The following is a 23,627-nucleotide window of genomic DNA, read 5'->3' as shown; positions in this document are numbered from 1 at the left end:
ATAGACATATTATTAAAAAGGTTAGGTTAAAACTCTGCAGTCCTGAAATGGAATTGGAAGTCTCAGTAAGAGCCCATGTGGTATTTTATTTTATATCCTAACTCTGTAACTGAGAAGTCTTAGAAACAATGACCAATGCAATGGTAATGAGCATTCCTATTGCTGAGATCATGATATTAAAATATTATTTCCCACTAAAAGAGACCAGGGCTTCTTAAAATAATGGCTGATTCCTGGTTTCTTCCAGAAAATGTATAAGTTTGGATGATTTTGTCAGAGCAAATAGCCTGGCAGTTATCAGAAAGTACTGGGTTTTATCAAAAGGACTGAGTAGTCAACTTGAAGAAACTCTCACTGCCCCAAAATGGGATCATTTGAGTTTTAGTGATAAGAAAAATCATAATTAGAAATACGTAACTTTTAAGAAAACCAATCAAATTTGGTTATACTCATAAATTCTTAGTGATATTTTAAAAATTGGCCACCTTTGCAGGATGACAGAGAACTACTTCATCTAGTAAACTGCTAAAAGAAAATAAAGAAGATTTATTCTGCCTCTTTTAGATGAATGTACTAGTGGGTACGTCAATAGTAAATAAAGTTTTTTTATAAAATTATTTCATATAATAAATATAATAAAAGTATATAATTAGCACATAACTATTTTTAATCCCCCCATTAATGGATGTAAACTCTGAGCATCAATAGTTGTAAGCACTGAGCTTCAATGGTTCTATCACCAGAGATACAGAGATCACCAGACCATTATGAATCTTTTGATGAGAGAAAATGCCTCTGCCTAAGGCCTTGCCAAAGGAGTCAAACTAAACTCTGATCAAGCTTTTGGATCCAGCTAGAGAACTTGAGCATGAACTTTTCCATTAGCATATAAATCAGTAAAATCCAGACTGGGAAACTCTGTAGTTCAACTTGTCTGAGTTTTTCAACAAACGTATTTTAAGGGAAATAAAAATATGGAAGAAGAGTCTATAAATTAAAAGAAATTTAATTTACCAAAATTGTGAAAAATGGGAAACACAATATACTAGTAAGGGTGTAGAGAAGGAGTCTAACTCATGTATTGCAGGTAGGAATGTAAATAGAGTTATTCTAGAAAAGAGTTTAATAATTTCTTCTAAAATTAAAAATTCACTAACTCCTTTCTATGATCCAGAAACTGCATTCTTTGGCATTTATCCCAAAGGAGTAAAAAGTTATGTTTACACAATCATCTGTACACAAATGTTCATAGCACCTTTATTCATAATAGCCACAAACTGGAAGCAACCTAAATGTTCTTCAGTGAGTAACTGGATAAATAAACTGATACATCCATAAATGAAATGCTACTCAACAACAAAAAGAAATATTACTATTATTACAGACAGCAGTGTCAATGGACCGCAAAGAAATTATGTTATGTGAAAAATACATCATGTGTGGATCCATTCTGGAATATTCTTGAAGAAATCATAGAGATGGAAAATAGATTAATAGTTGCCAGCGTTGGGATTTGGGAGAGAAGAGGGTTGTGTCTATAGAGAGGTAACTTAAGGGAGCCTTGTAGTGATGTTAACAGTTCTGCATCTTGATCACAGTGGTCGTTACACAAAGGTACACATGAGATAAAATTGTATTGCGCTATGAGCACACATACACACATAAATGAGTGAATATATAATTGATTAAATTCCAATAAGCTCTGTGAATTGTGTCAGTGGCAATTTCATGGAGCTCGTAGTGTACAGTAGTTATGCAAAAATGCTTATATTGGAGAATAAAGAGTGAAGGGTGAGTGGGACCACTTTGCATTTCCACAACTTTCTGTGAATCTATAATTATTTCAGAAAAAAAAGTTTAAAAATGGGCAAGGCTGAACAATAGTAGTTGAGAATGCACATTTGGGTGAGAATACTATAGTGAAATGTAAAGGAAGTGGTTACTATATAATTTGTGATAATGGTGGTTAGTTTTGGAGGGAGGAAGGGAGAGAGTTGTAACCAGGAAGGGGCATGTAAAGGGGCTTTGGTGAAGTTCTATTTCATGATTTGGGAGATAGTTATAGGAGTTTACCTTATAATAATTCACCAAACTGCATTTTTTGTGCAAGTATTACATGTTTTGTATGTACATGTATATATACTTTCTCTAGATTTACTTTTCTTTGTGGACCAGAGGAAAAGGTGAACAGTGGCCATTTACGTGCACACAGTAGATTGCTTTCAGCTAATACTAGACAGCTGCTGAAATTGGGAGGCTTAATGAACTGGTGCAACTCTCTTAGGTTTATGTCCTTGCATTAACAGGGAAAATCTCCAAATGATCCAGGTTTAAGTAAGGGAATGCATTCTGAATTGTTAAATTAGACTATTTTGGTAGCAATGAACATAGAAAACGCCATGCTTCACCTTGAGAATGCATGTTTTTAAAGATACCAGGAAATCCATAGGTTTGGCTGTGGTGAATTATAATCTAATGAATTTGCCATTATCATAAATTATTAAGCCTCCACAAAATTGTAGCTAATTGGATTCCGAGGTCTATTAAAGCTTATAACCACTTATATTGATAATTTCAAGACCCTCTTACATAAAGTGAGCATCTTTATTATTTTAATTCTGAGCTTCTGGGAAATATCAGGACTGTTTTTTTTTTTTAAGGAAATGTCCCAGAATGTATTTGATTTTACTCAACTTGCTCTGGGCAAATGCTGGGATATATTACAATGACCTTTAAATGTGGCATTATGGATTTGATGGCTGTCTCCCCACCTTAGCACTTCAGTGCTCCTGGTGGCAGAAAATGGCCAGGTCCAGAGTGAACTCTAAACAAATGCTAGCTGGATGAAGCCTATTGCGTGCATCAGGTTTTTCTCAAAGGTATTTTCCCGTAGCATTATTCAAAGGGGATTTGGCCAGATTTCCACATAGCAAAGGGGAAACATTTACCCAAAGAATATGGAGTAAATGTTTTATCAAATAAGGAATGCATTTTCAGAAGAGCTTCCGATCAATACAAGTAAGAACATGGATGTTACAGCTCAGGTGTAAGAACACAGTCATTGGAGAATTCTGGATGAAATCCTCAATTTGAAGATTTTCTAGCTATTGAGAGGGACAATTTCACATTGAATATAAGGGTAAATGTAGCTGGTAAGGCAATTTGATGTAAATAGGGAGAAAAGAGAAGAGTAGTCTGGTAGTCTAGTCACCAGGCTAAGGATGGGAACTTCAGGGAGCTGAACGCAGGGGAGTTAGTAGTGCTCATCAATTTAGCGATCCTGGATGGTAGAGAATGCCATTTTGTGTTTTATTCCAACAATTTGCTATTCTCCCCTTTCTCCCTTTTTCCCTTTCCTCATCCTCTATCTTTAGAAAACCTCCTCTGTTTCCTCCTGTATATTTCCACACAGTTGTTAGATAACAGTCATGTCACTATATCTTGAGTACACAGAGATTGCATGTCTAAAAGATATAATAGTAGTTTTAATAAAGAGAGCTCAACTGAGGTTTAATTTCCTCTTTGGGACTCAGCATTCTTTCTGAATAGTCTGCCGTAGCTGTGTGAGGGAACAATTTCAATTTTAACATACCTTGGTTTAGAATAAAGTACTTCTTATCAAGATTGTTCACCGACTTATTATGAAGCAATTGGGGCAATCACTAAAATCGTGAAATCTAATGATACAAATCTAATGGGGAATTTCACATATGAGCAGAATAAAGTCATCTCACTGGGAATTTCTTGTTGGTTTAGAAAAGCAAAGCTCTGTTTATAAAATATTTTCCCTTCCATGTGGATTCCTCTATTCATGAAAATTAACCCTTGGTTTAAAATAGATAAATCTATAGGAGAAAGACTTCTTCTTCTGCATGATCCGGCCTAGACGTGTTCCTAGACACGTGTGGTACTCAATTTTTAATAGAATATAATATGCAGGGGTAAAGTGGCATTCTTATTTGTAATGATGTCATGGCTCATCGCATGACAAAACAGATGTGGACACACTGTCTTTTTGTTTTCTTGTCTATCTGCCTTGTGTCTTCCTCCTTAGTAAATGCCATTCTTATTGAATAAGCCGTTAATACACGCATTGGAATTTAACGATTCAACTTCCGTGGCATTTCTGTCACCGATTTTACATTCTGCACGCAGGCACACCATTCTAGTCAATTCTAGCAATTGTCCCACCAGGAGCACACAGATTGGCAAATCTTTTCTTGGCCCTCTCTAGAATATCATCTTCTAAACTCTGTTGTCACATACACACAAGTCAGGCTTACTTATTTGACTGATCTGTTATTCTGTCCTGAATGGCAAAATGTTTAAACCAGTTTTTTTGGATAAACACAGTCATTGACAACTCTGTGACTACTTAAAACTCATCTTGAGATGCACAGGTGGCTCAGTCAGTTAAGCATCTGTCTGACTCTTGGTTTTGGCTCAGGTCATGGTCAAACCAACAAACCCACGTTTGGCTCCACACTCAGTGCAGAGTCTGCTTCAGATTCTTCCTCCCTACCCCTCTGCCCCCTCTGCCCCCTCTGCTATCTCTCTCTCTCTCTCTCTCTCTCAAATAAATAAATAAATAAATACCAAAAAAAACTCATCTTTCCTTCTCTGGTTGTATTGAGCTTTTCAAGCTGCAGGAGGACAGGGCTGTGCCTGCTTGTCTTCTCCCCTGTCCCTATTATATCCTCACATCCAGCACAGTGCTTAGCACATATGACTATATTTTTGTTAAGGGATGAATAAACAACAAATAATGATGAAAGGAAAGTTTGCTGGTTTGCAGTGCTGTTTTTTTTTTCATGTTCTCTTTCAAGTTCTGCTTTCAAGTTTATGCTTTCTGTGTTGTAGCTTCCATTCAATCTCTAAGTATCTCTTCTTTCCTTTAATGAATTTTATTGAATATTCCTCTTAATACCCAAGTTATTGCTGTGTGCCAAAAATTATGCAGGATGCTAAAATTTACCGTACTTGATGTGCCCATGAGATCATAATCCAAGCTCAGAAAGCTCAGCATCCACTGAGTCTGGTGTGCAATCAGCTGTAGAAGTGAGTATTCCTAGTTTTGTACCATTGTGTTTGGAAAATATTTGTGGTATGATTTCAGTCTTCTTAAATTTGAAATATTTGTTATGTCACTTTTTATGTGATTTAACCAGGGGATTCTTCTGTGTGTACCTGAAGAAAAGAGTGTATCCTGCCATTCTCAGACGGAATGTTTTATATGTATGTTTTAGAACCAAGTATTCTGAAGTATACTTCAACTAAAAAATGTTCCTGTTGCAAATAATAATTTTAAGTGAAAGTACTTGTTTAAAATAAAGCATATCAGAGGGGAAGTGGGTGGAAGGATGAGTGAAATAAGTAAAGGGGATAAAGAGCACACTTATGATGAGCACTGAGTAATGATGTATAGAATTGTTGGATTGCTATACTGTACACCGGAAACTAACACAAAACTGTATGTTAACTATCCTGGAATTAAAAGAAAAAACTTAATAAAAAAAACAGAAGTGAATTTTCCCTCCCCTAGTATAGTAACGCCTACTTTATTTGCTGTTATATTACAGACATACCTGGGTTCAAACTTCTCCCTCTAAAACCAATGATTTCCATTAAAAAAATGGAAATAAAGTCCTATGGCATTAAAAAAAAAAGAATGTTACTCTTAGAACTACAAATTTTGTTTGCTTTATGCAGTATTGATAGAAATAATACCATTACATACTTCCAGCAATTTTAACTTAAAAAATACCTGATATTAACCTTCCATCCTGACTAGGGTAGTGCTTATTAAATTCTCCACCCAAAGGGATGCCTGGGTGGCTCAGTGGTTTAGCACCTGCCTTCAGCCCAGAACGTGATCCTGGAGTCCTAGGATTGAGTCCCACATTGGGCTCCCTGCATGGAGCCTGCTTCTCCCTCAGCCTCTCTCTCTCTCTCTCTCTCTCTCTCCATATGTGTGCGTGTGTGTGTGTGTGTGTGTGTGTGTATATGTGTCTCTCATGAATAAATAAAGTTTTTAAAACAATAAATAAATTCTCCACCAAGAAATCTTGAAGGCAGAGAATAGCATGGGTATTATTGTTGGAGGGATGTAGGGAGAAACAGCCATTGCAAACCTAAAACTTTATTTGACATCTCCTATTTTCAATTTAAAATTAATGCAAACTTTGGACTTCCTTTTAAAACCATGTATTTGGTATTCATGGGGTAAAACTGACATCCTGGGTATATCTGTCCTGATCTAAGGCTTCACGTACCCCTCACCTATTGCTGACACACCCCACTCTGTGAAGCCCAAAAATAGGGTTTTTGCAGGTTTGAAAGATATTTAAGCTTACTGAAAAAAACAATTCTACCCCTAAACACTTAGGCTATATTAAGGAAAATAAAATACAACTTAAATGGGCAACATAAGGGCTATTCTCAGCATAGCCATGTAAAGCTGTAAGATTATCAAGAAGCAAAATTTACTTCCAAAGGGGGGAACATCCAGGAAGTTTTCAATAGGAAGCAGCATTCCAGGCAGTTAAGAATCTTCCTTTCTGGGGGATCCCTGAGTGGCTCAGCAGTTCAGCACCTGCCTTTGGCCCAGGGTGTGATCCGGAGTCCTGGGATCGAGTCCCACGTCAGGCTCCCGGAATGGAGCCTGCTTCTCTCTTTGCCTGTGTCTCTGCCTCTCTCTCTCTCTCTCTCTCTCTATCATGAATAAATAAATAAAATCTTAAGAAAAAAAAAGAATCTTCCTTTCTGTGTTCAGTGAAAATATAGATGAAGATCTACTTTTTAGTTTTCTGTTTCCTCCTCCCACATCTAGTCTGTGATTGCCTTACCTCCTATCTTTTGATAATCTTATCTTTAATGAATTATTGCATTTGCTACAAGTCAGGAAACAAAATTAACCTTGTGTGATAATTGTTTTCTAAAGAAGGCTCTAAGTGAAGACTTTCAGGTAAAATGGGTGAGTTTAGGGGCTGTGTGAGAGGTGTTTGAGATGCAAGGAACCAAATATCCAAGTATAAAGATATGTTTCAATGTATACAGTTCCCTGAGATACCACTCTCCAGATAATTGAGGTAATGCTTTGCTTATTATTTATCAATAACATGTACACTATATTATTACTCTTCTGTTTGTTTCAAAAAAATTATCTTTATTGTTGTTTTATTTCAAGTCACACCTGGACTAACTCATTCCAAGTATTTGAGCACCTGATCTTAACTCATGGTTTTAATGACATGTTGATGTTCCAAGAGCATGAAGTTGAGTGGAGGTGGATCTGTTAGAGAAAGGGAGAGGTTAGGGATGGGGCAGGTTACACAGCACCATCATCACAGACCCTGAGGCTTAAGGTCTAACAGCTGGTTGAAGGGAAGCAAGTGACTGGCCTCATGATGAGGTTGGCATTTTAGGTTGCTCACTCTGTCAGAATAAATCCTTAACTAAGGACAGTCCAAATAGAGAGGGTGTACTCTGGAGACAACTAGAATATAGAATTGACAGCACTGAGTGACTAATGGAAATGAGTTTAGAGTGAACCAAGAGAAGTTATCTAGGTATACTCCCCTGGTTTGGAGGGGCTAGAGAGATATGATAACAAAAATTTCATAATAATGAAAATAACATTATTGAGCACCTACCATGTACCTGGTGCAAATTGAATGCTTTACATGAATTTTTAATCATCAAGCAGCATAGCAATTCTTGGAACTTGGTATAATTAGTGTCTCCATCTTAAAGATGATGAAACTGGGGCTCAAAGAGGTTTCCCAGCCTGAGATCATAAAGCTAGAATGGAGCAGAGGTGGGTGCGACAGGAGTAACAGGTGAGGTATGATTGCTGTCCTCAGTAAGACAGGCACTTAAGGAATCTCCTTATGGATGGCCAGTACTTTATTGTACGAGGAATGCTTTTAAATATATTATTTTGGTTGATCCTCACATAACACTATGAAGTAGGCATTGTCATCATCATTTTACAAATGTTGAAGCTGAGACCTAGAAAGAGTAAGTTTGTTGTCTAAGATGACACAGCAAGTAGATGACAAGTCTGGTTCAGATAAGAAATGTGACTACTTTGCAGAACACTACAGCTTCTTCTCTATAGGCCTCACTGGTGAGTTACTGCCATTGCTCATTCTGTTGCATGTTCCATGGCATTCATGGGAGGAGTGAAAAGGATAAAGTTTAGATTCTGGAATCAGACTGCTTAGGTTGGCATGCCATTTTTCCTATAAGACCTTGGTCAAGTTATACAATCTTTCTGAGTCTGTTTTCTTATCCAGGGAATGGGAATAATAATTTAACCTTTTGCTATTTTTATGGGACTGCAGTCATAATTTTAAAAAGATAATTTATACAAAGTGCCTGGGACCTAGTAAAATTCAATAAATGTCAGTAGTGATAACAGTAGTTCAAAGAAGTGACATGACATTAATTATGGAAGGAAAGATTAAAATTTATAAAATTGCATTTGAAGTGAACTTTAAAGGATTTCGGAAGGTAAAGAAGGAGCAATACTGAGGTTATGGAATTAAGAGTATTTTTAATCCTGGATATTATTTTTGTTTAGAGTTTATGAGTAGGAGAGCTAAATTACTGGAGTGTACTTAAAGAAAAGCAATTAGGTAACCCAAGTTATAGTTCTGGTGAGAGTCCCTAAGGTCCTGACCATGGGTGATAGTGGAAGGAACGGAAAGAGGACAGATCTGAGGTACTACAGAGCATGTAAGGAGAGCTCTTCCCAGTGTGCATTTGGGTTGCTTCCCCACAATATTACTTGGCAAAAAATAAAAAATGCAAATTCATTTTCCAGTGGGGCTAAGAAAAAATCTAATCTGGACAGCATTTGCTACACCAAAATGAAATACATTCCAGAATCAGGTATAAATGATTTGGGAGTTACATAATGTTCTGATTGCCTGCACTTTGTTTTTGTACTTTGGCAGAGGAAAACTGGAGTTGGTGTACAGATTCACTAATCCACCTTTGCTATTGCCTGCATTCTGGGAGGTGTTTATTTGATGACTTATATACTTGTGTGCATGTGAGTTTTCCACTTGAAATGGTATCTAGGATTCCCCCCTCCCCCCCAGAATACAGAAGTATATAAGATATAAAAATATCTATCCCTAGTAGTTTTACTTAGTATTTTAATCTCAGCTGAGTTTTCATGGTTGCTAGCTCTTAAACTGAATTAACTTTGAGTAGAGTGATTTTTTCTTCAAATTTTATTTATTTATTCATGAGAGACACAGAGAGAGGGACAGAGACATAGGCAGAGGGAGAAGCAGGCTCCCCATGGGAAGCCTCATGCGGGACTTGATTCCAGGACCCCAGGATCACAACCTGAGCCAAAGGCTGATGCTCAACCACTGAGCTACCCAGGTGCCTCTGATTACTTTAAAATTATTACTAATAGTGTTTTAATTCCTCACATCCTAGATTGAATAGGAGTAGTTAGACTTTTTGTAATGATCTGAATATTCATTTTATAATGATAACTTTAGAATGTCTGTGATCTAAAACTAGCAAATTTCTTGAGACCATGCATTATCTTAGGGAAAAGAGAAAGGAGACATTTAAGCCTAAGTGGTATTTTTCAACATATACCTGTCTGACAATCCTGGGGTTGGTTTATTATGTCTGACAGTCCTGGATCCACTGGGGCCATCCAGCTGCATGAGGTTGTAGGCGCTTATTCATATTAGAGCAAGGGGTGACATGGATGGTCTGGTTGTAGGTATATCCTTCCAGATGAGTATCCTTTTACACATCTACTCCAGTAGAATCTCAAGGTCTGAAATCATCTCAGGTCCAAGGTGACCAATGACTTATATGGTCATAACTGGGTTTTTACTTAATATGTTTCTCTTTGGCATCTGTTCAAATGAGCTCAGATGTTTGGCATTCTCAGAACTGGCAATCAAAGACTTTTTTATATCCTAATGCCTATGAACATAGCCTGGTTGGTCAAACAAGAATAAAGAATAGGCAATCACAACAATTCCCATCATCATATCTTATACTGGTGAGTTTGTAAGTTTTATTATGTATGAGGTAGCAAATTACAATGCTACAGAGAACTGGCATTGTGAAGCCTAGAACTACCTCACTCTATCGCTATAAAATCACAGCCCCTCTGCATCTCTGTCGGACATTCAAAATGTCCTTAAAGTGCTAGAAAGAGGCAAATCTGTTTTTAAGTCTACTACCTCATATTTGTTCCCATAACTTATCTGAATGAATCCTTTAAATGAGCTGTTGATGTCCTATTAGCCACTTTTTCCTCCCAAAGAAATTCATGTTCAGCTGCAAAACAACTTCCTGTGTGAAATTTACAGGTCTGTCAGCCATAAAAAGCATTAATGCATAATACATAAACAAAACGTATGCTCTTTTTGCAAAAAATCGCAAAAGAAAAAAAAGAAAGGAATTTAGTCTCTGCTTTCCAAAAGGAGAAAACATGTATCTTGCATTTTTATTTTTGATGCCGTTTTGCCTTAAATATATGAGATGACTATTAATGCCCATATTCACAGCAGGAGTAGAAGGGAAATGACAGTAAATTGTAAAGCACATTTACATTATAACAAGGCCCATGGAAGCATTGTAATTCACACAGTTATTTCAACAGAGGTTTGGACTCCCTCCAATTTAATTTTCTGAAGTTGGGCTGTGCAGCTGGGTCATTCCTGGTCTAATCTGGGAAATGTATCTCTTAAGGCTGTGGATCAGAATGCCAGCCTCCCAGCTGTCACCAAGGAGCATCATTTACAGCCACTGAGGTCTGAGGGCAAAGCATCAGAATCACTTTATGTGGACACAGCAGCCTAGCTAGATTTATAAATTCTGTTGCAAAGAGCAATAATCAATATTTCATGTTTAATGATGCAGAGCTAAAATTAGTATAGATTTTATGTCTTCTACTTTTCCAAATTATGCAAACATTAGTAACCCTTTTTTTTAGTGCCCTTGTTACATTTCCATTAAAAAAAGCCCGTGGTTTGGGGGGGCGGGCAGTGAGGAAGGTTGGTGATGTTTAATGATTGAATAGTCAAAAGTGTCAAAAGTAATTTCGGCTCTTAATTTTTGTTAAATAGTCACCTTTAAGTTAACATAAAATTATTTCCAACACAAAAAATAATGTATGTCATTGGCACAGGTTATGTCACCTATAGCTACACAATGAAGTAAAATATATATCATTTTCAGTTTTTAGTTACTTTAAATGCTCTGGGATACACAGGGAATAAAATGGCCAAGGCATAAGTCAGAAAAGTTAAAAGGTTGGTGTTTAGACACAAGTACGCTTTAGAGAAAAAGTAATTTTTAGTGGATTTCTTATTTTAAACTTGTTCAAAGTAATAAACAAGCAGGCTTGTTTAGACAGTAGAAGTGGCAGCGACAGAAAAAGAACAATATTTTGTTATTGGGTAGGTTAAAGGGGCTTAAGTGGCCATAGAGATGAGCTTTATCTAACCTTATAGATATATTCTCCTATTTGTGACAGGAGAAAAAACCTAGGATTAAGGTAGGAGGGAAAGCCAGATACAGAAGAACAAAATCCAGCTTCTGCCATCCAGGCTAACAGCTCACACCCAAGTAACTTCAGAACAAAACTCTATGACAGTGGGAAGCATAGCCTTTGGCAAATAGTCAATCAATTATGCCCCTTAATAGTATAGCCTGCATTTCAGAGCCACCTATAACACAAGTTTTATTTGGGAAAATGGGATTAAGGATATGGAATGCTATATGTCTGCATTGTGCTTAAATCATTAAGGTTGTGTTTTGCAGAGAGGCTTAGCCAAAATTTCAAAAAAGACAGAGGTTAAATAGAGAATGGTAGAAATTATATTCTTATCCTGTGAATCAAATGGAGTCAGAAAATTGGGGCTAGGCCTTTCAAGCTGGGACAACTTCTCCTATAGGATCAGCCATCAAACAGACATATTCTTCTATTATTCAATATAATTAATTAATTGATTAATTGAATTTGTGGAATTACAGAAAAGGAATTGCAAGCGAAAGCAAATTTAGGATCCTTGAGTCATGTCAGCCTGATTCTAGTAAGAAGACGGATGACTCACTTAAAAGGGTGATTGAAAGAGTTAACAGAGTGGTTACATAGGGAGGGTGTAGGGAAAAATCATAAGGGATGGTGATGCATCTGGGTCTATCAATAGCTGGAAAGGGTAACAATAGGGAAGGAAAAGGAAGTGAATGAAAGGAAGAAAAGGAAAGAAAGGCATTGGAGGGGCAAAAAATGAGAACAGTTATGAGACTATGGCAAGAACCACACCTTGTTGGAGAGGCCACCCATGGGAGCTGTGGCCTTAATTATACCAGTCTATGCTTTTAGTAAGAGATAGGAGAAAAGAAAATAAATACTCCAACTTCTTTCGTCTACTAACCTAACCACTGATCTTATGCAGTGCCTCCCACTGCTCAAATCCTACCCAAAGGACAGAGGGGCTTGGTTGATAAAGCCCAAAATTTTGAGCCTTCCAGAACTCAGAGGAGAGTGGAGATGAGTCAAGAGTATGAATAGGGAGATGTTGGTCAAGTGGTACAAAATTTTATTTATGCAAAATGAGTAACTTTTAGAGATCTAATGAACAGCAGTTAACATTACTGTAGTATAGACTTGAAATTTGCTAAGAGGGTAGATCTTGAGTGTTTTACCACACCAAAAACAAAAACGACAAAAAGAAAAAAAAAAAGGAAAGAAAAAAAGAACAAAAAGGAAGTGGTAACTATGTAAGGTGATAGATATGTTAATTAGCTTGAGTATGGTGATTATTTCAAAATGTTTACATATGTCAAATCATTAAGTAGTACAACTTAAATATATATAATTTTTAATTGTCAATTATATCTCAATAAAGCTGGAAAAATATAATGTTAAATAAAAACGAAAGTTACCGAATGATTATAAAGGTGCATTAGGAGAGGTAGAGAAGAATCTGCAGAAGACATACAATTTCTTGGGAGTTGGGGGGCCATTAAGCAACTAAGATTTCTTTTCACTTCAGTTAGAATAATGCGTTTGATACATTTATAATTCATTTATTCAACAGATATTTATTAAGCACCTCCTAAATGCCTCACTGGGGAATACGCATCTCAGTGTGAGCAAGTCACCATTCCTGATTTCAAGTATCTTAGTGGTGAGGGAGCAGGGTACATCAATCAGGTAGAGAAGTAATGTTAAAATAGGGATCACTGTGAGTAGCAGGGTGGGGTATCTGGCACTCTTGTTGAGTTCAGAAAGCTTTTATGGACTAGGATAATGTTGGGAGCTTCCTACATGAAGAGTGGGAGTAGGAGAGTAGAATAATTGGGGACAGACTATCATTGAATGATCAGTAAGACAGGATGTAAGTTCCAGGATTATGTGAAGTTTCTTATGACCACACTTAGGAAAGGAGTATGTGGGGCAGGGCTCATGAGGTGGAGTGGGAAGAGACAGCTGGGCCCTGTTGCACCAGACCTCCCTGGCTGAGGAATTTGGAATCTATCCTCAAAGCACTGGGGAGCTACTATTGGTTTCTAGTAGGGAAGTGGCATTGCCAGATATGGAATCAGAGACAAAAGGAACTAGTAGGAGAAATTAGTGATGAAAAAGACCAATTTGTATATGTTTTTAATGGCAAATTGAAACAAAACTTTCTCAAAAAGTGAAACTCCAAGTGAAGATCTGTTGAGCAAGCAACTTCCGTATCCATTTCCAAGAAAATGAGGACATGGTTTGGAACTTCCAGGCCAATTGAATTGAAGTGTTTTTGTATAGTTAGCTTAAATAACCAAATGATGAAATCAATCCTCCAAATTGTCAGCAGAGCAGCTGTTCAGAAAGCTCTTGTTAGTCATTGACCTTATGTTTAATATGATTTCCTAGAACGTGGATAGTCAGATTGAATAAAGTACTGCATCAAAGCCCTCCCCACGCAGCAAGCTCTCTGCATTAAAAGAACCAAGGAAAGGAGAGTGGCTGACACAGAGTGCAAAAGCCCTTTATTTCCTATACCCCAAATCCCCAGGGGAAAAGGAAAGAAGAAAGCACGCCACAGGCACATCTTAGAGAAGAAAGTGTTGGGACTACTAAGAGCCCTGTATCTTTCCTAATCATAGTGCAGGGGGTAAAAAAGAACAAGTTTATGTCCTAAAAATCCTCCTTTGGTTTTCAAGAATAACTGTGGATTCCTTTTCAATCTACTTCCTTTCTGTAACAGCTGCTTCATCTATTGCTTATGTCATGAGGTGGGATGGGATATGATGAAGGACTGGGTGGGAGGTTTGGGGGAAAATAGAGGGTAAGTGTGAGGACTTGTTCTTAGAATAAGAAACCAGTGTCTTTTGTGCTGGAGAACTAGTTTTACCTTGAAAATAAAAAGCCATGTGTAAATGCTAAAAGGATGTTCTATCAATCTGTTTGTCTACCTGCTTACCTATCTATCGATCATCTTTATCTTCCTACCCATTTATCATATATATACTCTGCCTATACTGTACTGGCTTCCACTTACTGTGAAAAGCACACATGTAAAAGAGTTAAAATAAAATTAAAGAATTTCACACAGGTGAAAGAGAGGGGTATAATTGTACTAACATCATGGAAAAAGTAGTTCTGACAATTTAGCTTAAGTTTCAAGGCAAAATAGACAACTTCTGTAAGACTTACTAGATGTCATTGTTGATGAGAAGAAGTGTACTATTGTATCAGATGAGATCGGGCGCGTTCAGGGTGGTATGGCCGTAGACTGTACTATTGTATCAGAAGGGGAAAATATACCTCATAGTAAATCCTAAAATTTTATTCTTTTTATGAGAGAACCTGTAGCAACATGTACAGTGTCTAATATAGCAATTTTACAAAAGATACAGAGATGTTCTTCTTATGAGGTTTGTTATACCAATATTGGATATAAAAGCAGCAGCCTTTAATAAAAAGAAACTGAAGACCATGATGTGCTTCAGCCTTTGTTCTTCTGAATAACACATTTTTAAGACACCGACAAAACAAACAAGAACTGGTCAGTTCTGAACTTTTATAGTTCCATGTCTCATCTAAGTTAGGGTTTTATATACAGTAGCCCTAGGTTATGGCTCATACCGTCACTTCTGAGTTTGGATTCTTTCAACTTAAAGAAAATAGAAATCTCAACCAAAAGTGCCTTAAATTAGAGAATCTATTGGGTCATGAAAGTGAAAAGTCCATCAGTATGCTGGTTTCAAGCTCCAGTTTGACCCAGAGGTTCACAGCATCACTAGGGCATTGGTTCTTTAGCTGTTTTCCTTGGCTTCCATCCTCTCTGCTATGTTATCTTTTTCTTCCAGTTAGTAGCTTTTAGCATGGCAAATACTTACGTTGAGTTCCAGAGTTCTTCATACTTAAAAATCCTTATACTGTAGAATTCAGAGGGAAAAACTGAAATTCTTCTCTAGTTAACCAAAGTGAAGTTTAAAAAATTACCATTGGTTGAACAACTAATTTCAAAATATAATGCTGAGTGAATTATACCAGGTACAAAAGAATAGATAATTTTATATGAAGTTCTACAACAAGCCAAATTAATCTATGGTGATAGAAATCAGAACAGGATAGGGGAATTGAGAGAGAAGAATTCAAAAGGAAACTTTTTTTTTTTTTCAAAAGGAAACTTCTAAAGAGAGAAATGTTCTTTATTTCATTTTTAGATAGTGGTTCTGCCAATGTATGCATTTGTCAAAAGTTGTGTGTTTATGATATGTGCACTTCACACACTTGGAAATGAAAGCCTAGGTACTAACCTGTCATGCTGGCTGATGTAAGGAGAATTGACTAAAATGAAATTAATATGGGAAACAGAGATGGGAGACTCACAGTTGGTCTAGACCACACTGAGAAGCAGAGGTCAAGTTCTGGATAAATTTTAAAGTTGGGATCAACAAATTAGCTGATTGATGGTATGTTATGAGAGAAACAAAGGCCTACAAAGGCTACAAAGGCTGAATCCTACTACAAAGGCTGGCTCCTAGGGTTTAGCTCTGCATATCTAGGTGAATAGTGATGTCATTTGCTAAAATGAGGAAGAAGTGGTGAAGATAGAGTTTTGGGTTGGAGGATAGAGGCCAGGAAATCAAGACTTTGGTTTTGAATGTGAGATGCCCATCAGATGTGCATCTGGAGCTGTCAAGTAAGAAAGTGGATGTAGAAGGCTGGAGTTTAGAAGAGAGGTCAGGTGCAAATATAAATTTAAAGCCTTGGGACTGGATAAGACCTGAGGAATGAGGATTGATATGGAAGAGGGCAGAAGCCTAGGATAAACTGCTGGCATATTTGCAGAGGAGCTAAGCTTTTGTAGGAGTGAGGAGGATCTGGGAGAAGCAATGAGAAGAAGATGGGGTCTCATACCTCCTTTAGACTGTGCTGGGTATAGCATGTGGAAAGAACTGGCCATCTCTTAAGCAGACTTCAAGGGAGATGGTGTGTTTAGGGACTCAGCTAAGTTTGTCATCAGCAAAGTTTTCTATATCCTAAAATTCTTTTCTAAATGACTCTATGATTTTCTTGCTCTAACAAAAAACTTAGCCGTTCCCAGAACAGTGAGGCAGGGTACAGTCAGAATAAGTTGAAGGGAATGTTCCAAAAAGTTGAGGCGATAGAGGATTTTGCTAATGACAGACTGTGAGTTCCAAAGGTCTCAGTGGAAAGGTTGGAGGGATTGGGGAAAGGTGAGTGACTGGGTCAAATTTTGGAATGCACAATGCAGTATAAAGTTTAAGAAATTGAGCATGGGGGATAACCTAGGAGACTTGTATATCTAGGAACTTAGAAGTATGTTGAGACTGCTTAAAAGCCAAAAGACCTCATGGTCTTTTTGGGACAAATGTGTAATTCTCATTAGAGATTCCTCTTGGTACTTCAGCAGTTTTTGTGAAGAGGCAAGTAGAGGCAACCAATCACTGTAGCCTGGAGAATGGAATTACAGAGACTATGGATGCCTGAAATGCAGGGAAGGGGTGTGTGTGTGTGTGTGTGTGTGTGTGTGTGTGTCTGAGCACGGTGACTAAGGGATGAGGTTACCTAGAGTTACCAAAAGACAGGAGGGGATGATTGCTAAATGGCTAAACCCAGCACATGCTCATTAGAGCCCTTTACCCAGCAACCATCAAACATAATACTGTTGACAGAGTAAATCTGGGAAGAGCATGAGTGGATCCATGTAAACACATCCTCACTCAGCAAAAATAACAGGAAGCACTATCTTTAGTGGCATAAAAAATTCATACAATTTGAGTGGCAGCATTGTATGTTAATTTGATCAAGAATCAAATTGTATTGTATGTTTAAGCACTTATCCATTGTTAAGTCCAGAACTCTCAACAGTTATCTCAATTTTGCAAACAATTGTTCTCCAATATTATTACCCACAAGTACATGGGGTCAATTTGTAAGTTACTTCTTTTCTTTTTCACAGGAAGAAATGAAACGATTGCAGAACCCTTTAGAACAAGTTAAGGATGGAAAATATTTACTTGAAAAGTAAGTAAAAAATACCAAAGGAAATTAAATTATGTTTGAAGTTAAAAAGCTTGCAAGAAAAAGAAAAAACAAAACACCTGGCAAGGCAAAAATGAGTGAGTAAATTTGACAGTTTCTTTATGATACCACTGTGGTCAGGACCCAGGTATATGGCTCATTTGAGATACAGTTAGGTAGATTTATGGCTAGTTGAGGTGTGATACACAAGCTACACTGATTAACAGAATAATATGATGCATGGTGCTGCGTCTGAGGGCTTAAAACTTAACAACCTTTCCCTGTTTTTGGCTTTTAATCAATGACATGTATGGAAGGCAGTCATAAAATTTGCAAAAAGCATAAGGGTAACACTGACTAATAGAATGAACATTTAAAATAATACTACAGAAAGGAACAAAAGTGCTCTGACCTCAGGAATCACGTGATCTGCCCCCTCATAACCCCTGAGAACCACTGATCTGTTTTCCATTGCTATAGTTTTGTCTTTTTGAGAATAAGATCTTTTGTACTGAAAAAAAAGCAAGAAAGAAAGAGATGAAATTTAAAAGATACAAGTGAACTTTTCATTTGTATTTTCAAAAAATTGTACAATTAGAGCACGTGAGAGATATATTCTGATTTCAGTTTGTGTGAATAGATGCTTAGAGGTTTTATCTGATTTTAACACAGACCGTGATTTTATATGGCTTCTAAAAATATTGTCACAATATTAGACTGATCAATAGACATGCATTGTCAAGATAAAAGAAAAAAACGAACATTTACTGAGCATTTACAATATCCTCCATATTAGTGAATGCTTACAGATGTTTCCTCTAGAATTCTGATAACAGCCTTTGACATAGGCACTGTTTCTATTTTATAGATGGAGAAAGACTCAGAGAGCTTTCAGCACTTATCTAAATATATTTAGCTAAGAGTAGTGAGGATGAGAATTTGGAAGCCACCAGTGCTCCTGCTCTCAACCACTGGCTAAGCCCCAGTGCCAAGCCCATGTGGATGCCACCGGTGGCTCTGGTCACCACATTTAAAAAGCACATAGAGGGGCATCTGGGTGGCTCAGTTAGTTCATTGTCCAACTCTTGATCTTGGTTCAGGTTTTGATCTTAGGGTCGTGAGATCAAGGCCTATGGAGGGCTCTTCCGTGGGCATAGAGACTGCTTAGGATTCTTTCTCTCCTTCTCCCTTTCCACCCACTGCTCACATAATTCTCTCCCTCTCTTTCTAGAATAGAATAGAATAGAAAAATTAAAATAAAATAAATAAAAATATGCATTGACCTCCCACGAGTATCAGAGGAGATCAATTAAAATTGTGAGGGATCTGGAACCACATGAAACTATTACAAAAAGCTGAGGATGTGAACTTGGAGAAAAGAAATCTCAGAGGGAACATAATGGCTTTCCTTAAACATCCAAAGGAATTTTCCTATTTAAAAAGGAGCTAAATTGCTCTTCTTGCTCTAGAGAGCATAGCAAGAATCAGTGAGCAGGATTTATGGAGAAACAGCTTTGTGACTTAGAAAAAGAATAACTTTTGTGAAAATGCTGCCTGCCCAACAAAATGGACTTCTTTGTTAAGGAGTGAGATGACAGAAAGTAGATGTACCCAAGAAAAGTGAAGTGTCCATCCATTTGAAGTGCTAGTGAAAGCATTCCTGAAAATGGAAAATCTTGGATGTGATTCCTCTTTCTGATTTTATTCTAGCTTTGTGAGACTGGACAACTTATATAATACACACACCCCCGAACCAGCTTCCTCATCTTTAAAAATGAAGACAGTAACAGTGACTGGACAGTCTTAGTGAGACCATTAACTGAGATACGCACAATAGCACAGTACCTTCAATGTCAGCGCCTTCTCTTTCCATCCTGGTGGCTGTTTGGAAGACAGTTCAGGTTCATTCTGTCTCCATGATTCTAAGAAGTTGCTTTGTCATCGCTTGAAGGACAGTTCCAGCCCTTTGATCAAATGAAGTTTCTGAGTTAACTTCAGATTTAATTTATCCTCGTCATGTCTACTGTCATTAATGTGAATAACTAAGAATAAATTAGTTCAGCACCACCCCACCCCATCATCACTAGCAATATTGTAAACAATAATAACTAAAAATGTTTTGACTGTGTAGCTAGAAAGTTTTTCCTCTATGGAGATTAGTGTGGTAATGACATTAGATCAGTAGTTCTTCATACTGGATACCCTTAGAATCACCTGGGAGTTAATAAAAATGACATAAGCCTTGGCATAACCTCCAACCTAGACAAATTGAATCTGAATCTCTGGGGATGAGATTAGTATTTCTTAAAAGCTGACTTCATGTGATTCTAATGAGGAGCTGGGGATGAGAACCAACAGTCTAAGTGCATTTTAGATTCCTGTTGGTTATTCAATAATCTCATGTAGCTTCATTCTCATGGGACACACTTCTCTGTGACCTTCAGCCCTTTTGATGAGGGGACACTGAGCAAATGGTCAAGAAAGAGTTCTTGAGACATCTTTGGTGCCAAAAGATGCTTTTATTAAATCAAGGGGACAGGGCCCATGGGCAGAAAGAGCTGTCCTGTGATCTTGAGGAGCCATTGATTATATACATTTAGGTTATGGAGGGAGGGTGGAGATAAAGGAAGTCTCTAAAGATATTTCCTTATGTTAAAGAAGACTTACAGGATCCTGGAGGTCTGGCTGTTCTCCAACTAAGGTTGCTTTTAGCCTCTAGCAAAACATCAGCAGTATTAAGGCAGCTATGAGTTCCTTGAGGAATGTCACACTCTGCATGTCTCAGGTATTTGTCAATAGGCTGCAAGTTGTAAGGAAATTTATCTACATTTGCCTTTGCTCTCCTCATCACTTTCATCTATTAAATTTGGTTATGCTGATATTTCATTATTGATTTTAATATAAGAAGTGAGCTCCAGAAGTTTTTTTCTCGCTAATTGACCACAACTCTGTACTAAACTTCTCACTAATACCAGCATGTATCTTTCCCAGCTCTCTGCTCTCAGGAAGATTTGTGAAGGTTAATGGCAGATATGTGGGCTTCTGTCTCCTTCCTCCCCTATTCTTTCCTTCTTGTTACCCAGAAGCCTGGGAAAGCTAAAAGCTTTTGGAAATAGCCAATCTACTTTGCATGCCTATTTTTCCTTATCATGATTGAGGAGTTCCAGAGATGGGAATTAAAATCTCCCCTCAAAGCAAACAGGCCTGTGGGGAGCTTCCCTTTCATGTTTGTCCAGGACAGAGAGAAAACAATGGCTCCCAGCCCTAAAACTATGCTCATTTGCCTGGAATTCTAGAGATTTTCCTGGTTGGCTTTGGGGCAGGGCTGTGTCCTTGAAAGCTGTCAAATTTGATTGAAAAATTGGTGTACTTTGAGTGAGCAGTTAGGCATTTCATTATGGCTGTAGCTGACTTAGGTGCTGATGTAAATCATCTCAGCTACTTGAAATGACCATAAGTTAAGTGATAGTGGTGTCATAGCAGTTGATCAGTTACTCCCCCTTGGAACATTACATTTATTCTGAATGCTCAACAGGGTTTTGTGGTAGACAGTCAGTGTGAAGGGAGGGGAGGCTGCAACTCTGTTCTACTTGAGACTATGTGCAGGGCCAGGCCAGTGCATTTGTATACACATACATGCACCTACTCAACAAAGCTTTCTCTGTGCCCATAAACAGAAGAGTAATGAGTAAGGCCATTAATTAAGAGCCTGCTTATGACTGTATTGTTTTTGATAATCATTCATTAACTTAAGTAAGACCTTAGGCTGACTGCTATTTGTTGTAAATATTGAATCAGGCTGGGTTTCTGGTGTGATTTGCAATCACACATTCACCTCACATATCATCATTTTATTACCCACAGGTAATTATTGATGGAATGAGCTAAGCTATCCAATTAAACCTACAGGTATTCATAGTTTATAGTTTGTTGAGGTTGTATAAATTATAACCCCAAATTAGCAAAATTTATTAATATATATATATTTTTTCTTTTTATAAAAACTTAAGCTTTGCCTTTGGTTGCTGAATAACTACAAGTCCCACACCACCTCACATGCATCTCTATCGCCCAGTTTGCTAAGATGCTAGTAAGGTGTTCAATTAACAACATTTTAAAGTATCTTTTCTGTAAGGCCGTTGTCCCTACAAGATCATAGCAATGTACAAACAAGACTTTTTATGCCCGTCAACCCTGGATTAGGTTTCTTCTGTGTTTACCCTTGAATAGCATCCATCACACTTGTAGTTATTAGTTTAATATCCATCATCTCCTTGATTGTAAAACCATAGAACAGGGATTGTGTCCAGTGTTTTCACCATTGTATCATTTGTGTTCTGCATCATTTCTGACACATAGAAGACATACACTATATTTATGAATGAGTGAATAAGGATGAATAAATAATGCCAGAATATGAATGGCACAGAGCACACAAGAGTAGTTTCTTCCTTACCCCCTCAACACCCCAGCTGGGTAATCACAAAGCTATATTGTGCTGATGGCACCATCTACCGGCCATATAGGAATTTATCTAACCTATTGTGTGTTTCCCCACCTCTTGGTTATTCTTTACTAAAGAGGAGATAATCCTAGATATCTTCTGCACAATTTTTTTTAACCTTTTTCTTTTCTTTTCTAAAACCACAGTGCTGGTCCTTGATTATTGAACCAATTTGAATACCTTCCTGAATATTTTCCATCACTTTCCTTGCTCACTCCTACCAAAAATCACCCTTAAGCATCCCATTCAAGTTTCCCTGCTCCAAATATTTTAGGTGTCCCTGCAGCAATGTTTTTCACACTGTTGGTAACAATTCATTGACGATTTGTTAAATTAATTTGATGAGTCACCATTGAAAGATAATTTTAAAAATCTGAAATATAAGATTTTATTTATTCATTCATGAGAGACAGAGAGAGAGAGGAAGACATAGGCAGAAGGAGAAGCAGGCTCCTCGCAGGGAGCCTGATGCAGGATTCGATCCCAGACCCCAAGATCACACCCTGAGCTGAAGGCAGATGCTCAACCGCTGAGCCACTCAGGCATCCCTGAAAATCTGAAATATAATAAAAGATATCAGCATACATTACATGTAGTTGGAGAAATAATATTCCCTGATATTTTTGTTTCAGTTTTAAACACATGTGCTTACACATGTGCACACACAGACCCTTAGCACATGCATGTAATGGATTGGGATGTCAAATATTTGACCTGTGAAAACCACAATAAGTAGGATCAAGTTTAGTAAGTATGATATTATAATCCTTCAACCACTATTTTGTGGTTGTGAGACTCAAGTTTTAATGTGGTTTCTGCTACATAGTGACCTGAGCATAATTTCTTTGAGCTTCAGATTCTCAACTGTACAATGGGGAGAATAGATAATTGGTAGAGGCTACTGTGGGAATTGAATAATATAATGCATGTAAAATGTCTCTGACACTATTTTATATATATTATGTAGCTGATGACTATTAGTTTTCTGCTTATCCAAACTTATTTCCTACTTTTATCCTCCATTATCACCAAATTGCTCCTTTTTGTCCAAAAATAGCCTGAATTTTTTCACCTCTACTCCTTTGTTTTAGTATCCCTCTCATATGTATTATCTTTCACATCTCAATTTACCTAATTCCTGTCCATTCTTTAAAACCCACATCAACTACCACCAAATCCATAAAATCTTCTTTGATCATTGTAGCACCCAGTGATTGCCTAATAAGCTCATTAGGAGCAGTGATCAAATATCTATAGACTCCTGCCAGCAGTTTTCCAGGGTGGAGATTATATTTTGTTCATAGTGGGAGCTCTGCAAAAGCCTATAGAATGAAAGGAGGAAAGGGTCAATGGCAGTGGCACCTTTGGGGTGAGAATGAGTGAGATCCTCTCTTGGGCAATGCCATGGGATTTATAACACTAGCCTTATGTTTTTCTTCTCCTCCTGAAATGGCCCAGTATTCTGCTTTCCTCTTTGCTTAAAGGAAATGACTTTCATGCCTTAAATATGAATGTTGAGCTGAGGAGTAAAAATTAAAAGAATGCAAAGGTAAATAGAAAAATAATATTTTCTTTTCATGGTAT

The 23,627-nt window shown here is 37.4% G+C and overlaps 1 protein-coding gene across 5 annotated transcripts in view; it reads left to right on the top strand.

Moving 5' to 3' along the window:
* Positions 1 to 23,627, top strand: part of SCHIP1 (schwannomin interacting protein 1) — a 723,704-nt gene that overhangs the window by 155,705 nt on the left and 544,372 nt on the right. For 4 of the 5 annotated variants that reach the window (XM_072752390.1, XM_072752386.1, XM_072752385.1 and 1 more), the window contains exon 2: positions 17,478 to 17,542. In XM_072752390.1, the coding sequence (XP_072608491.1) occupies positions 17,478 to 17,542 (65 nt within the window). The remainder of the gene's footprint in view (positions 1 to 17,477; positions 17,543 to 23,627) is intronic. The other variant, XM_026016490.2, reaches the window with a different exon arrangement.

Source organism: Vulpes vulpes, chromosome 3 (assembly GCF_048418805.1).
Source record: "Vulpes vulpes isolate BD-2025 chromosome 3, VulVul3, whole genome shotgun sequence".
Taxonomy (NCBI): domain Eukaryota; kingdom Metazoa; phylum Chordata; class Mammalia; order Carnivora; family Canidae; genus Vulpes; species Vulpes vulpes.
Note: the sequence above shows the minus strand (reverse complement) of the source record. Positions and strands in the feature narration are given on the sequence as shown.